Raw genomic sequence first — 15733 nt, 5'->3', positions numbered from 1 at the left:
CATTCTTCGAGCTGTACTTATTTATCAAACTTCAAATTGTTCATTTATTCAATGTGCTTATTCAATGTGCTTATTCAATCTGCTAGTTCAATCTGTATATTTAATCTTTTTATTCAGTTTATTTGTTTATTGTTTATTTGTTTATTTATTTGTTTATTTATTTGTTTATTTGTTTATTTTTTTTTTCTCTCATCGTTCCACTCGTTCCGTTTTTCCCATTTTATCCTTTTTAAGACTTGCGTAAAGCCTCCTTGTGGGCTAAGTTATATTTAAAAAAATAAAAAAGAAATTTTTTTTTTTTTCTTGGCATACGCGTGTTAGGTATCTCTGTAGTCACTCAGAAATGGGGGGTGTGGAAGTATTACATTATGTTACATTAATTTCTTTTTCATTGATTTGTATATTTTGTTTACCCTTTTTTTTCAAAAAATAGTCAAAATTTTCCAAATAATTACGATCATATATATGTTTAATATGTTCAGGCAATTCATAATTTTGCAATTTTTTTTTCCCCTCTATAAAATGAGTATAAGTAGGTATAACATAATCTTCTATATTTTTGGCATATAATTTATTATTTTGTAGTACATATTGAGGATATATGAGTTCCCTGATTTTCCTACTTAACAATTTAATACCTAAACCAAATCTTGCAGATGTGCCTATTACTTCCATATGAGGATATATGCATTTCAATCGAAAATATAGGGAGTCTAAGTTAAGTAAGGTGTTTTTATGTAACATATCGCACTTGGTTGCTACTACTAACTCTTTTTTTTCTAGGTATTCCGGATTGAACAAAAACAATTCGTTTCTCAGCATTCTTATTTGCTTTATCGAATCGTCGTAGTAGTTCTTCATATTGGAAGCAGTGTTATCGCTATCGTTATCGCTATCGTTATCGCTGTCGTTATCGCTGTCGTTATCGTTGTTGTTATGGTCGCCCCTCTTCCTGTGCTTCTTCTTTCCCTTTCTTTTTTCCTCCTCCGTATACTTCCTCCCCTTTAAGCTGTTAAGGTAGAGATCCTGTACTTGCAGATCGTCTACATTAGTTAGTTTATCACTGGACACATCTATAACGTATACAACTAGTTTACTTCTATACAAATGCCTTAATATTCTCTTTCCTCTAAGTTTGTCTTTATGAGCATTATGAAATAAAAAAGGAGTGTCCAATAAGGTAATCTGAACGCCATCAATATAATTAATATTTGAAATATGAGGAATAGTAGTGGTAAACATATCTGTATTAATATTACCATAATATTTACTTAAACTACTACAAAGGGATGTTTTACCGCTATTTTCAATACCAATAAAAGCAACATCATTTAGTAGTCTTAATTCCAGTTCTAGTAGCATTTTTTCACATTTTTCTGGTAATCTAAAATCATGTTTTTTAAAAAGAGAATAAGATATTCCTCCCTTACCTCCTCTAGCTACTAATAATTCTTCATTTTCATTTAAAAATTGATACCAAAAAATACTTTTAAAAATTTTTCTATTTTTTTCATTTTTTTTTTTACAAAAGAGTCTTTTTCTTACTATAGTTCCAACAGGAACAAAGATTATTTTATCTTTACCATCTTTTCCTCTACTATTTTCTTTATAATCTTCACCATCATTTGCTTTTATTTTCTGTTCTATTTTTATTAAATCATATACGCTCTTTTTACTTTTTAGTATAACATTACCACCATGTCCACCATATCCTTCTCCTTTTAATTTTCTACTCCTCTGTTTTTTATAATTAGGTTTTCCACCCTTTCCTGATTTTGCTACTACCCATAGAAAATCACAGAATCTTTTTTCATTCCTCATCATTATATGTTCACTAGGTTGAGTTAGAATTTTCATCATAGTTTCGTTCTTCATTTTGTCCACATCGTCTTCTAGTGCACTTGTGTAGATGTGTGTACCATTACTGTAACTACTTGAAATATCGTTTTCCCTGTTCTTGAGTCCATCTATTTCCTTGTGAATTTCCATGTTATTAGTAAAGTAGTTAAGGGTGGTTGAGTTATCAGTAAGGCTGCGTGCTCCTTCTTTATGGTTTACATTAACATAACTCTTTGCATGTTTTGTATAAGCTTCTCTTTGATTCGAATTGTCATACGGTTCAAGATATTCCCTTAAAGGATTAATGTGCGATGTTATATGTTTTGTTCGCGTACTTTCACCTAAATAGTTGTGCTGAGTTCCTTCGATATAACTATCAGATTTGGTAGCATTATTCTTTTCGCTCTTTTTTTTTTTAAGTATAACAATTTTTTTCCCCTTCTTTACGTAAATACACTCGCTGTTTTCATAAGGATTTCCTCCCTCCTGTAAACGTTGGAGCTCCTCGGATTTGGAATTAAAACAGGCTTTACTTATTTGTATAGGGCTATTTATTCGAATGCATTTATGTATTTGTATGGAGCTATTTATTTGAATGCATTTGCTTATTCGTATGGAGCTATTTATTTGAATGCATTTGCTTATTTGTATGGAGCTATTTACCCTTTTCTGCTTATATGGAATGGCTAATTTTGCAATCTTTTCATTTTTTGAAAAGGCGAAGATCTTTCTTTTTGAGGAGCATGAAAAATTAAATTTTTTCTGAGCACGTACAGGCAATTTTGAAAGAAGCATAATAGAGGATCGCGCTCGCAACTGAGGGGTTGACTGGGTTAATGGAAGTCTGGATGAGTGGATGACCAGATTACTGGATAACTATTTAACTAGTTAACTGGGCGATAAATTATATATTCAGATGTGTAACTCATATATGTGCAAACGTATGTATATATGCCCTAAGGACAGAAAGATGTATTTACTTCTTTCACAAGTGACAGAATGGTCAATACGGGTGGACGTAAATGGTTACGTAAAACAGTTGATGGTGGGGGGGGTGATAGAAAAAAAAATAATTTCAATTAAATAGAATTAATCCAAATTGAATTAAATCGAATTGAATCGAATTGAATCGAATTGCACCTGAATTCAGCCGAATTGAATTATAGCGATTCTATCTGAAATTATTTTTCCTCATATTCATGTTTGTCGTTTATGTAAAAAATAATAGGTGCAAGTTTATTATATTTTTTATATATGCTATGTTTGCGCGTGGATAATACGTAACTTATGCTGCTTTACTCTTACTTATGAAGAAGTACGATATGGGCGAAAAAAAAAAAGAAAAAAAAAAAAAAAAAGAGTAAAATAAAAAGAGTAATAAAAGAGTAATAGAAGAGTAAAACAAAAATGAGTAATAAACGAGTGAAAATAAGAATAATAAAAGATTAATTAAAGAGTGGAACAAAAAGAAAAAAAAACAAACTTCATACGCGTGTGCTATAGGCGTATTAACACACGTGTACTTCTTTCACGTATTGACTATGTTCAAATAAGGAGTTGTTGTGTATGCATGCATGGAGCATATCTATATTACGGAATACACTTTTATTAGTGTAGTATACATGTTAAAAAAGGAAAAAGGAAGGAAATCTTTTAAAAAAAAAAATATATAATAAAGAATAAAATGCAAAAAATAAAGTAAAATATAAAAAAATAAAAAAAAATATAATAAAGAATAAAATGCAAAAAATAAAATAAAATATAAAAAAATATAAAAATATATAATAAAATAAATCAAAATGGGTTAATGTATGATTACATATAAAAACACAGTGTATTGGTACGTATGTGGGTTTACGCGGTTAAGGCCTCGAAAAACCTGCAGGATGCCGCACAAAAGAACAAAAGAAGGTAGCCTAAGAATGATGTGTGCATGTCCGTGTGGTTCTAATATTAGTGGTTGTGTTGGTAAGGGAGAAGTTTAAAGCCTTGTAACAACATATTTATAAATGGTGGAAGTGGCGTAGCCTGTTAGTAAGCCCACTCGGAGTAATGTAGATCCAAAACTGCTAACAATAGCAACGTTACTCATAGAGTTATACGGTTTTAGAACATCCGAAATGTTAATAAAGGATAAGGTAACAAACCAACCATTTAAATAGATATTTGAAAAAATTAGTAAACATTTAAAAACGAAATTCTGGAGTAAGGCAATATTTGCTATTGGTATAATTAAGCATAATATAGACAAGATGGTTCTTAAAAGAGAATATAACAATACTTTTTTTTGTGGTAAAAGTGTAAATTTAAAAATCGGGATGGTTTCTGAAAATGTTGGGAAAATTCTACTAACACAATCAGCTATTTGAACCATTCCAATTAATATGTATCGTTCATCTACATTTTTGGTCCACATTTCTGGGCATACAACTGGAAAAACTGCAATTTTTAAAAATATATTATAGAAAGTGCAGAATAAAAAAATTAAGGATTTTTTATATAAAAATGCTTTAATTCTTGCTTGCTTCATAATGTTTTCTCGACTCATGTTAAATGGAAAAAATTTACATAAAAAATAGTTTTTCTGTGTGCACGCTACTTCGAACGGTGATATCATTTTACCCTTCTCCTTCTCCTTCTCCATACTTTTTATCGCTGCATCTTTGAATTTTCCCTGTTGGTGTAATGTGAACTGTTCCTCCTTCACTTTGGAGGATCCACGATCGATGCAATTGTTATTGCTGTAAGGCGAATCTTCCAATAGGTCCTTCCTTCGGTCTACCTCTACATTTTCACTTCCGTCCAGTTTGCCATTTTTCCCCATTTTTCCTATTTTTCCGCTTCTTTCCCCTAAGGAGCTAGGAACGATTGTGTTACCCCCCGCTTGACCTTCTTCTTGCATGTTATTTCCAATATTTAAAGAATAGGATGCATCTACCATTTGTTCTTCTTCAACATTTGTGGTTTTGTTTTCTGATACCCTTTCATTATAAAAAGAGCCACTTGTTCTTCTTTTCTCTTCTCTTTCGTCTTCGTATATTTTGAATTTTTTTTTAAAATAGTGTGTCTGTTTCATTATTGTGTAGCATATGAAGGAGATTAGTATGAAGATGCAATTAATTATACAGGTAACAAATATAGAAAACATCAGCTTATTTATATCCTTATTAATTTTAAAAATAAAATAAAAAAAGGTTGATGTAATTAGAAGTGAGTATATACCAGTTAATCCATATGATAAACATATAACTTTTGAACTATTTAGAACTATAGAAGCAATTGAGAAAATCATAGTTTTCATCATAGAACAAGTAGCTCCAATGAAACCAATAAGAATGTAAAAAAATAAAGTTTTGTCATAATAAAATTTTACCACAAAGGGATAAGCAAGCTGTAGAATAAACGACAAAACAAAGCATATATCATAAGTTCTTGTTTTTACATCTATAAACAAGGAACTAATTAACGATACAAATACTAATACGCTAAAGTATAGAAAAAAAGTTGAAGAAACAATTATATCCTTATTTAATAATGCATGTATATGTGGAGTTGTATTTAGCACACAATTATATAAAAGAACAGAAGACATTCCCATCAAGCATATTGTTATATTTGCAAAAATGATTATACTGCTACTGCTACTACTGCAACTAGTACTACTACATTCATTTATCTTAGCAAGCTTTTCATTTGTTCCTTTGTTATCTACAATCTCAACTGATATCCCTCCCTCTTTGTGTCTTTCACTTTCCCCAGTAGGAGTTGCCTCGTTTTTTGACGTGCCCATATTTGGAATAGCAGCAAACGCGTGCTCATACGCTGGTATATACACGTATATATACACGAATTTGTATGCCTTTTCGATTCGCTTATAATAACTGCCTTCCCCTTTTAATGTTCCCTTTTTCTGTGGAATTATTTGAATACGTGTGAACGTTTATTTGAAGTCGAATTTTATGACCACATTTTAACACATTCCTTTTTCGTATCTTCTGTTACGTTTTAATTTGCTTCCTTGTATCCTTTCTTCATCTTTTTCGTATCTCTTCTTATCTTTTTATTATATTTTTTTTTATCTTTTTCGTATCTCTTCTTATCTTTTTATTATATTTTTTTTTATCTTTTTCGTATCTCTTATCTTTTTATTATACTTTTTTTATCTTTTTCTTATGTTTTCTTCTTTTTTTTTTTTTTTTTCTATTTATAAAAAACTGCTTTATTATTGAATTTATATGAGATGAGGATTATTTTGCGAAAAAGGATTTAATTTTGATTAATATGTTAGTGAACATATATACAATATTATATAATGTTAAGCATGCAGGAAGTGCATGCTTAAACTTAACAGTAGCGACATACATGTAAGTACATATACATAAATACATGCATACGCGTATACAAACGTACATACATATATATATATGTATACATATATATATGTATACATATATGTATATATATATGACTATGTATCGTGCCTTTCTTTTATCATGACAGCAAATTTTTTGCATGCTTAAATGGGATACCCCCAAATTGGATGTAATTTCAAATATGTTGAATAAAGGTTATCTTATTTTTTAGGTCATCTTCATTTTGAAGGAGATAAATTATTTTTTTAAAAAAAAAAAAAAGAAAAAGAAATAAAAAAAAAAATATATGAGGGAACATTCAACTATATACTATATTATTATAACAAGGATTAAAAATATATACTTGTTTAAATTGGTTAGAGAGCTCATTATATTTTTGAAACATTACACAGCGGCTATTTTTGTAGCAAATTTTGATTTCTTTGGCGGAGCCATTCAGCCCAGTAGTCATACGTAAATACATGTACATGGGCATATGTACGCAATCGTAAGTACGTAACCATATGTACGCAATCGTAAGTACGTAACCATATGTACGCAATCGTAAGTACGTAACCATATGTACACAATCGTAAGTACGTAGCCATATATACGCAATCGTAAGTACGTAACCATATGTACACAATCGTAAGTACGTAACCATATGTACACAATCGTAAGTACGTAGCCATATATACGTAATCATATGTACTCGTTCACATTTTAATTTACGCGCGCCCGGGTCATTATGGAGCAGAGCTTACAAACATCTTACGGATAATAATTTTTTTTTTTTTTTCCTTTTTTTTTATAAAATGATAAAAAGGCATTTAAAGATATACCCGTCGATTTACTTCACGAAACATGTGTATAGCGCTCCCCGAGTAAATGAGGATTCCTTAATTTTAAAAAAGGACTATGTGTTCAATCAGTATGAAAATAAAAAAGTCTTTTTAAACAATAAATTAAAGAATGGAAAAAATGAGAATGTAATAAAAAGAATATATTATTTTAAATTATGGAATTCATTGTGTGAATACAACTTTACCTTATTTGAGAATATTGTTCAGCAATATTTGAACGAAGGATATAAATATGATGAAGTTATTTATTCTATACTTGTACTCTCGTATATATTAAATCACAGGAAGAAAAATGAAAATGTAAGCATATGAAATATTATTATATTATTCTAACGTTTAAAGAAGTAAATGATACAGTAAGGAGAGAGCATTTTGGACATTCTCGTTTTCGAATGTCCTCGTCTCTCCTCCCCCCATCCCCTTTTGTTCCTTTTGTTTACACAGCTTCCACATCACAGCTGTGTTATATTGTACTAGACGTATTTGCTGTATGCCCTTTATTTTTTTCCTTTTATATTATTTTGTTTTAATATGTTTTATTATATTTTATTATGTTTTATTATGTTTTATTATATTTTATTATATTTTATTATATTTTATTATGTTTTATTATGTTTTATTATATTTTATTCTATTACGTTTGGTTATACCATTTTCACGTTATCGTATTATGTTGCATCTGATTCATCTTCGTACATCACCATCCTTTTCATTACATTTTCCCCCTGTCCCCCTCCATATAGGCCTACTTAGTCGTTGAAGAAATGAAGAGGAGCTACATGCATCCAGTTATTGTCCGAATAAACGAACGTATGTTAAACTCCTTTTTAGAGTTAGAAATGATATTCTGTGAACCAACGAAAAGTTTATGGATGAACATTGGTCGATTTATATGGGAAATTTCCATAAAATTAAATAGAGAAAGAAAACGAAAATTAAAAGAAAAGTTAAGTTTATTACCACCTAATGAGGTTTTAAAATTGACAAAAGAAGATTTGAAATATATGCTGAAAAAAGAATATGAAAATACGTTAATAAGTATGATTGGTACCATGTCGTTAGACAGTGAAAACCCCTACGAGCACATGTTAATTGAAAATAATGATAATAATGAAAATAATAAATTTGATGAATATAATGAATTTAAAAAATATGATGAATTTGATGAATTTAAAAAATATGATGAATTTGATGAATTTAAAAAATATGATGAATTTGATGAATTTAAAAAATATGATGAATTTGATGAATATAAGGAGTGCATGGAAAAAGGCATTAAGGGTGTTGAAGCGGAGGTTACGACCTTTTTAATACCACAAAAGGGCAGAAGCGTAGTTAATTCGTATGAAGAACACTGTGCTGCAAATAATTTGCTCAATGGAACTCACTGTTTAAATAACGAATTGCATAACTGCACTAGTGATAGTCAACTGTTATTTGGAAAAAGCGTCATGAGTGATGTTATTACAGCAGAGGACGATGCACGAGATGGGAAAACAAAAGGGCAGGAAGAACAGTGCGAACGTTTTTCATATATCAGTAAAATTGATTTAAGTAACGATGAACAAGAAAAAATGGATGAAGACGAGACTTATTATGAATCGTTTGAAGATGGTGAAGATTTTGATATTGAACTTTTAAAAAAATATTACAATTTTAAATAGCGGAGTTAGTTGGAAAAACCCTAAATGTTCATATTTTTTTTAAAAATAAAAAATTTTATACCTGCACATTTAATTTTTCTCCTATAATTCGTGTAAATCTGGCGAAGATTTGGTGTGTATTGCACTCAAGTTTCACATAAGTTTCACGCAAATTTTGCGTAAATATATTTTTTTTAAAATTATAATATTAAAAGATACCTATATCTTTGCATTATTTTCCCCATTTTGTAAAGGCTTACAAGAATTTTTTTCGCTTTTGTTTCGCATTTGTTTCGCTTTTGTTTCGCATTTGTTTCGCTTTTGTTTCGCATTTGTTTCGCTTTTGTTTCGCATTTGTTTCGCTTTTGTTTCGCATTTGTTTCGCATTTGTTTCGCATTTGTTTCGTATTTGTTTTGTATTTGTTTCGTATTTTTATGCATAATTTTTTTCCTTTTTTTTTTTGTTGTTAAGTACCTTTTCGTACTTCAAGTTTGTGTTTGACGTTTGAAAGCCTGTCCCCCAATTTAAGCTGCATTTTTGTTCAGGCACTTTTCGCCAGTTTTTTGGCAATTTTTTTGGCAGCTTTTACGAGTTGCTTGGATACTTTTTCGTGTTTTTTGTGCAACTTTTTTTTTCTTTTTTTTTTTTTTGTTTTATTGGCATTATTACACAGTTCGAAGAAAACAAAAGCATAGTAAGGGAAAAGGGGCTGATATATATATATGCGTATCAAATTTGTCGTAGCTCATTATATCTGACGGCACATGGCATCAGCAAAAATGGAAGAAAAAAGGAAGAAACAAATATGTTTTTCTTTTGTACCCTTTTTTATAAAAAAAAGAAAAGATGAGAAAAATATAATTTAATTTAATTTAATTCAGTTTAATTTAATTCAGTTTAATTTAATTCAGTTTAATTTAGTTCAGTTTAATACAACTTAACACAATTTAATACAAATTGATACAATTTGATACAATTTGATATAATTTGATATAATTTAATACATTTTAATTTTTGAATAAACAGCAAGCCCCTTTTTGTTCGCCTTTGATCTCTTTTTTTTTTCTTTTTTCTTTTTTCCGAAATATTGAAAATAGCGTCATTTAATTTCCTCGACTTTTGAAGACATAAGTATAACAAAATTGCATTGACAGTTAATCAAAATTGCCAAAAAAAAAAAAAAAAAATGAATTAAAATAAAATAAATAGATAAATAATTAAACAAATAGATAAATAATTAAACAAATAGATAAACAATTAAACAAATAGATAAACAATTAAGCAAATTGATAAACAATTAAGCAAATAGATAAACAATTAAACAAATAGATAAATAGTTAAACTAATAGATAATTAATTAAACCAATAGATAAACAATTAAACAAATAGATAAACAATTAATTAAAAAAATAGATATATAGATCTTTAAATAATTTATTAAATAAATAAAATAAAAAGGATGCGAAGTAAAGCATAATTATTTTTAAATAGTATTCCCCATAAAAAATAAAAATATAACGAAATAAGAAGATAAAGTAAAAAAAATGAAGTGATACTTTTGTTCAACTAGGGGGAGCTAAAATGTGAAAGAATAAAAAAAGTGTATCGTGTGAACATTTCGTACGTATTAGTTTATATTTATAAAAGGGGCACAAACATATATTATATTATTTTTTTTTTTTTTTTAAAATGATGAATTTTGAAGAAACCTTAATAATTTTAAATGACGATGGGCCTTGTGAGTTGCTCAGGAAAAAGTACTACGAAATGCTTGTACCAACAATTAGTGTGTTCAATTTTAAAAAAAAAAAAATATATAAGAAATATAACAATATATTACTGTATACTTATAAGGACTACTCTTTTTTGTGGGAATTGGAAGACAGTATTTTACTTAAAGTGCAAAAATGTTTAAATAAAAATGGGATATTGAAGCTGATCATATATATAAATAACAACAGTGATACGCATGATGAGAGTGCTGAGCACGAATCGCCAGAGAAGCGTAACAGGAACAGAAGTAATAACAGCAACAGTAAGAGCGGTAATAAAGACAATATAGAAATTTTAAAAAAATTGAAGAAAGAGTGCTTATATAATGGCTTCGTCAATATTTCAAACGAAACTACTTTTGCTGAGAAGGGGGTCATTATAAATGTAAGTGTACAGAACATAATATATATAATGCACATAACATAATACGTGAATAAATAAATGCTGGAATTGTTGCATCGAAATTTAGTTCCGCATGCTAAATATATGAAAACATTTAGTACGTACAAGTAGTTTTGATTGAATTTGTTTTTATATCTTCTTTAATGATTATACCCTTAATTACACTTCTTTCTCTCGTTCATCTTATATGTCTATCACCGTATCACTTTTTTTTTTTTTTTTTTCTCAAGGTAACGGCTGAGAAACCGGACTTTTTATCGAATAAAGACGAAAATGATTTAAGTTCAGGAGAAGGGGAAGCATATGAAGATGAGGATGACAAAAAGAAAGTTGTAAATCGAGTTTGTGATAATTGTACTTGTGGGAAAAAGAAAAATGCAATAAATCAGGAGAAAATTATTATTGGTGAAAATGTCGAATATATCACTGAAAATGTAGTTTCTTCTTGCGGAAATGTAATGCATTCATGCATGTATATATATATATATATACGACTGCATATGTGGATTGAGTGTGTTGTTGTGTATCCGCTCGTATGTTTCTGTGTATGTCCATGAATTAATGTTGGTATATGTGTATGCATGTGTGTGTATAATGTACATACAACAAAGGACAAGCGAATGTTCAGTTTACCTAATTTGTTATTTGATTTCTTTTTTTTTTTTTTTTCTTCCCCACTCTTCCTTCTTTAGTGCTATCTGGGAGATGCCTTCAGATGTGCATCCTGCCCTTACAAAGGTTTGTTTTCATTCTTTTGCCTTTTTTTGAAGCTTTTTCTCTTTATATTTTTTAAGTGCTCTTTCGCCTTAACATGTTTATTGTTGACCTGCAAGCCCAAACACTTATGTACATATGTGCGCATGTTCATGTGTTGTTAATTTGCATCTGTTATATAGCTCATGCATTTGTCTTTATGTCATATACTGTGCTTTCGTTTCGTTTTATTATATTTTATTTTATTCCATTTTGTTTCATATCGTTCTATTTTACTTTGTTTTATTTCAATTTTTTTTTTTTTTCCCTTTGAAATTTCCAGGTTTACCAGCATTTCAACCGGGCGAAAATGTAAAGCTTAATTTGAATGTAAGTTATAGTGAACTTTTGAAAATAAGTAAAATAAATTATTTTTCACGCATACCTGTAAAACGGTTTTTCATCTTGTTTCTTGTTTCTTGCATCTTGCATTTTGCATTTTGCATTTTATATTTTATAATTTCCATTGTGTATTTATTTTTAAATGTACAATTTACTGCTTGACGTTACATTTGTTATCTGTTCGTTTTTCTCATTGTATATCCCTTTATTTTCTATCTTTTTTTTTTTTTTTTTTTTTTTTTTTTTTTGTTTTATTTTTTACCGTCAGAATGAATCTAACTGATTTAACAATTGGGGCCATCTGTTCAAATAATAAATTATTCTTACCTATATGAAAAAAAATGCTTATAAAATTAGTCTCTTATTTTTTTTAAATGAATATGTAAATTTTTTTTTTTTATGAACGACTTGTTGGAATAATTTTTTTGTACCCCTATTTTATGGGAAATAAATAAATTAAAATAAAATAAGATATAATGAAATTTAATAAAGTAATATATATTAAAAGAACAAAAAAAAAAAAAAAAAAAAAAAAAAAAAAGAATTCCCTTTTGCATAGAGACCAATGTTTGATTTTTATTTTTTAATTTATGGAACAAAAATTTTAGTTCCCTTTTTCCTTTTAATTAAACACTATAATACTATATCATTCCAGTGGTTATAACTGCATTTTGCTTCGTATATTTCTCACACGTTTCACACGTCTTATACTTTTAAAATTTTTAAAGCCTTTAACTTTTTTTTTTTTTTTTTTTTTTTTTTAAATAAACACCCAATATTCTTTAGTGGTGTATTCGTTTTTATTATTTTTGGAAAATATTATGCTTCATGAGACTACTTAATTCGTATTTTCATGCCTGCAAAGAATTGTTTCCTTTTTCTCTTAATGTTATTATAAAATATATATGTATTCGTGTATGTAAGCATATTTTTGTGCCTGCGCTGAAAATTAAAAAATCTATTTTAGTTCACTTCCTCGCACTGTTTTCCTTTTTTTTTTTTTTTTTTTTTTGATACAAAATGAATAAAGTTATATATTTGCCTTAGTGTAAAACACGACTTTTATAAGGAAGTTTTCTAATTTTTTAATAGACTTATTTGGGTTAATGAAAATTAAAAAAAAAAAAGTTTACTGCTGAAAAAAAAAATAAATAAAAATAAAATAAAAAAGCTTCCTTAACGAACAAGCTTATTATACTTACTTTGTGTACATATAAAAATAATGAACAGTATAAGTTGTTCTATTAGAAGGAAAAATGTTAAATCTAACGAATGAATCAAAACAAAATATAACGTGAAGCTAAATATAAGGGGGAGATGCAGTTGCATAAATTAAAATAAATGCGTCGACTTTCGTACTATTGTGCAAACGCTTAATGGGATATACATTTACACATACATACATACATACATACACGTGCCCTTATTTGTATGTATATATTTGTATGTACATATTTGTGCGTATATATTTGTATGTATATATTTGTGCGTATATATTTGTATGTATATATTTGTGCGTATATATTTGTATGTATATATTTGTGTGTACATATTTGTATGTATATATTTGTGTGTACACATTTGTGCGTATATATTTGTATGTAGCATAAGGAGTATATTTTACGCATATGCGGGCACGTTTGTTGTTGTGAGTAATATGCTTATGCGCATCTGCTTCTTCTCGTGTGAGGACGACTTAACGTGCTGCTTAAATAAAAATAATGGATGTAATAAAAAATAATAATTGTAGTAGTTATAATATTAAGGAAAACAATCATAACAAACTTAAATTAAAGAAACAAAATTGCTGTGTAATCACTTGCTTTATATTTTACATATTTTGTATATCAACTATTAACAATCTAGACAAGTACTTGCATCTAACAACGTCGCGTTACATCCTAACGTACTCGAATATTTTGTATTTCATATCTTTTCTATCATTAGGAGTGCAGGTACTACGAAGAGAAAAAATTATTGAAAAATTAACCAATACGTATATATATATATCAGCATGTGCGATTGTAACTGTATGGGCATTCGACTAACACATATTTACATAATTATAGAGAACTCCGCATTGTGTTACCCCTCGCATATTTATTTTTGCAAAAAGGAAAAAAAAATAAAAAAATATAAATATAAAAAAAAATAAAAATATAAAAAAAAATAAAAATGTAAAAAAAAATAATAATATAAAAAAAAATAATAATATAAAAAAAAATAATAATATAAAAAAATAAAATAAAATAAAATAAAAATTCTACATTATATTTTAAAACATTTTAACTAGTCATATCTCTGGTACTCGTTAGACGAAAATCAAAATGATGATTTGTTTTTTTTTATTTTACTTATTTTTTTTCCTAATCTCTAGGTTGAATTATTAATTGGATTAAGATGTGGAATATTACCAGTAGATAAATATCTGAAGAAGATTAAAAAAAAGTTAAAAGATATTGACTTTTTTTTAGTGTACCATATAGTGCTTTTTGTGTACAAATTCTGGAAATATGTAATAAGGAAGAGGATAAAGGTAAGATGAGAGGAGAAAAAAGAAAAGCTGGGAAAAACTGAGGAAATAAAAATAAGTCAAAAAGGTCAATAATAAAAAAAAAAAAGAAAAAAGAAAAAAGAAAAAACAGACTGACAAACTAACAAAAGAAACTTTACAACATTAGAAACAACTCCTTCATTGTGTATGCTCAATAATTATTTTAAAATTAGGTGAAGACATTTTGCAAAGTTGGGGTATTGTTATCAATTTTAAATTTTTTAATTCAAAAACGTATACAGAATGATTTTTTTAGAATATTTCTTTCCTTGATTTTGTTTATTGTCCTATTTATTTTGCACATTTGCTTCAAAATTGTGATGAGGGATTTTATGATTTTTCAGTGGTACAGAAGAAACTGAAAAAGGAAAAAATTAATGAGAGAAATTAAGCAAGACGGGGAAAACATACACACACACAAGCACATATATATACATGAGTGTATATGTATATATGTATATGCATATTTTCCTATTTGCGTGTGTGTATATGTGTGTGCCCCAATTTATGTCTTTTTTATTTCCCCTTCTTTCCCTTCAGCGACTTATTAATGAATGAGTTGGGGTTTCTTTTAATATTTTTAAATTTATCGGACAGCTACTATTTGAAAAACTCAAACACATTAGTAATTTGTCTTCTGCGGTTAGTTTCTTTTAAAATTTTGTTTAATTCAGCAGCTCATAAGTTTGGTAATGAAAATTAAATTAAAAGAGGCACGAACAAAAATGAGTGGCTTTTATGCCATGATTGCATAATGTGGAATTAAGGGGAACGAATAAAGCGCAAACATGAGTTTTTATTTTATATACCTTAATTTTGTTTTACTTCATTTTATTTATATTACTTCATTTTATTTATATTACTTCATTTTATTTATTTTATTTCATTTTATTTATTTTATTTCATTTTATTTAATTTAATTTTATTTAATTTAATTTAATTTTGTTTTGTCCTATTTTTTTTTTTTTTTTTCTTTGTCAGTTCATAACAGTTCGCAGTGGTTACACCTGGAGTCTTTTCAAAATTTATTTTTCTGTCAACCTGTCCCTTCAATACTCTCACGTTATTTTTATTAAATTGAGAAAATATACAGGCTCCCACAAACGCAAATATAAAGGGGCATATATCGATGCATAATTTTATAGTGATATTTTATAAAATGAGCAGCTTCATATTTTTATTTTTTCTTCCCCTTTTACTGCAGATATAGC

General features: G+C 28.0%; 5 protein-coding genes across 5 annotated transcripts in view; 3 read left to right on the top strand and 2 right to left on the bottom strand.

Annotated features, from left to right (window-relative positions):
- Nucleotides 1-366: 366 nt before the first annotated feature.
- MKS88_001338 (GTP-binding protein Obg2) lies at nt 367-2634 on the bottom strand (the record flags this gene model as incomplete). The annotated part of the gene is made up of 1 exon (XM_067214257.1): nt 367-2634. One exon carries the CDS (start codon nt 2632-2634, stop codon nt 367-369), a length of 2268 nt encoding a protein of 755 aa, XP_067074710.1.
- A 1186-nt stretch (nt 2635-3820) lies between these two features.
- MKS88_001337 (nucleoside transporter 2) lies at nt 3821-5629 on the bottom strand (the record flags this gene model as incomplete). The annotated part of the gene is made up of 1 exon (XM_067214255.1): nt 3821-5629. The coding sequence occupies one exon, from the start codon at nt 5627-5629 to the stop codon at nt 3821-3823; it is 1809 nt and encodes a 602-aa protein (XP_067074709.1).
- A 1377-nt stretch (nt 5630-7006) lies between these two features.
- On the top strand, nt 7007-8718 carry MKS88_001336 (uncharacterized protein; the record flags this gene model as incomplete). The annotated part of the gene is made up of 2 exons (XM_067214254.1): nt 7007-7354; nt 7798-8718. The coding sequence occupies 2 exons, from the start codon at nt 7007-7009 to the stop codon at nt 8716-8718; spliced, it is 1269 nt and encodes a 422-aa protein (XP_067074708.1).
- A 1669-nt stretch (nt 8719-10387) lies between these two features.
- Nucleotides 10388-12251, top strand: MKS88_001335 (Fe-S cluster assembly protein DRE2; the record flags this gene model as incomplete). Its single annotated transcript, XM_067214253.1, has 5 exons — nt 10388-10855; nt 11104-11328; nt 11566-11611; nt 11910-11956; nt 12237-12251. 5 exons carry the CDS (start codon nt 10388-10390, stop codon nt 12249-12251), a joined length of 801 nt encoding a protein of 266 aa, XP_067074707.1.
- Nucleotides 12252-13689: 1438 nt separating this feature from the next.
- The window catches only part of MKS88_001334 (lipase maturation factor), a gene marked incomplete at both ends in the record, with an annotated part of 5201 nt that continues 3157 nt past the window's right edge, over nt 13690-15733 (top strand). The window contains 5 exons of the mRNA XM_067214252.1: nt 13690-13923; nt 14346-14443; nt 15063-15211; nt 15504-15584; nt 15727-15733. The exon at nt 15727-15733 is cut by the window's right edge and continues 52 nt beyond it. Of these exons, the coding sequence (XP_067074706.1) occupies nt 13690-13923; nt 14346-14443; nt 15063-15211; nt 15504-15584; nt 15727-15733 (569 nt within the window). The remainder of the gene's footprint in view (nt 13924-14345; nt 14444-15062; nt 15212-15503; nt 15585-15726) is intronic.

The sequence above is a fragment of the Plasmodium brasilianum genome, chromosome 5 (assembly GCF_023973825.1).
Source record: "Plasmodium brasilianum strain Bolivian I chromosome 5, whole genome shotgun sequence".
Taxonomy (NCBI): domain Eukaryota; phylum Apicomplexa; class Aconoidasida; order Haemosporida; family Plasmodiidae; genus Plasmodium; species Plasmodium brasilianum.
Note: the sequence above shows the minus strand (reverse complement) of the source record. Positions and strands in the feature narration are given on the sequence as shown.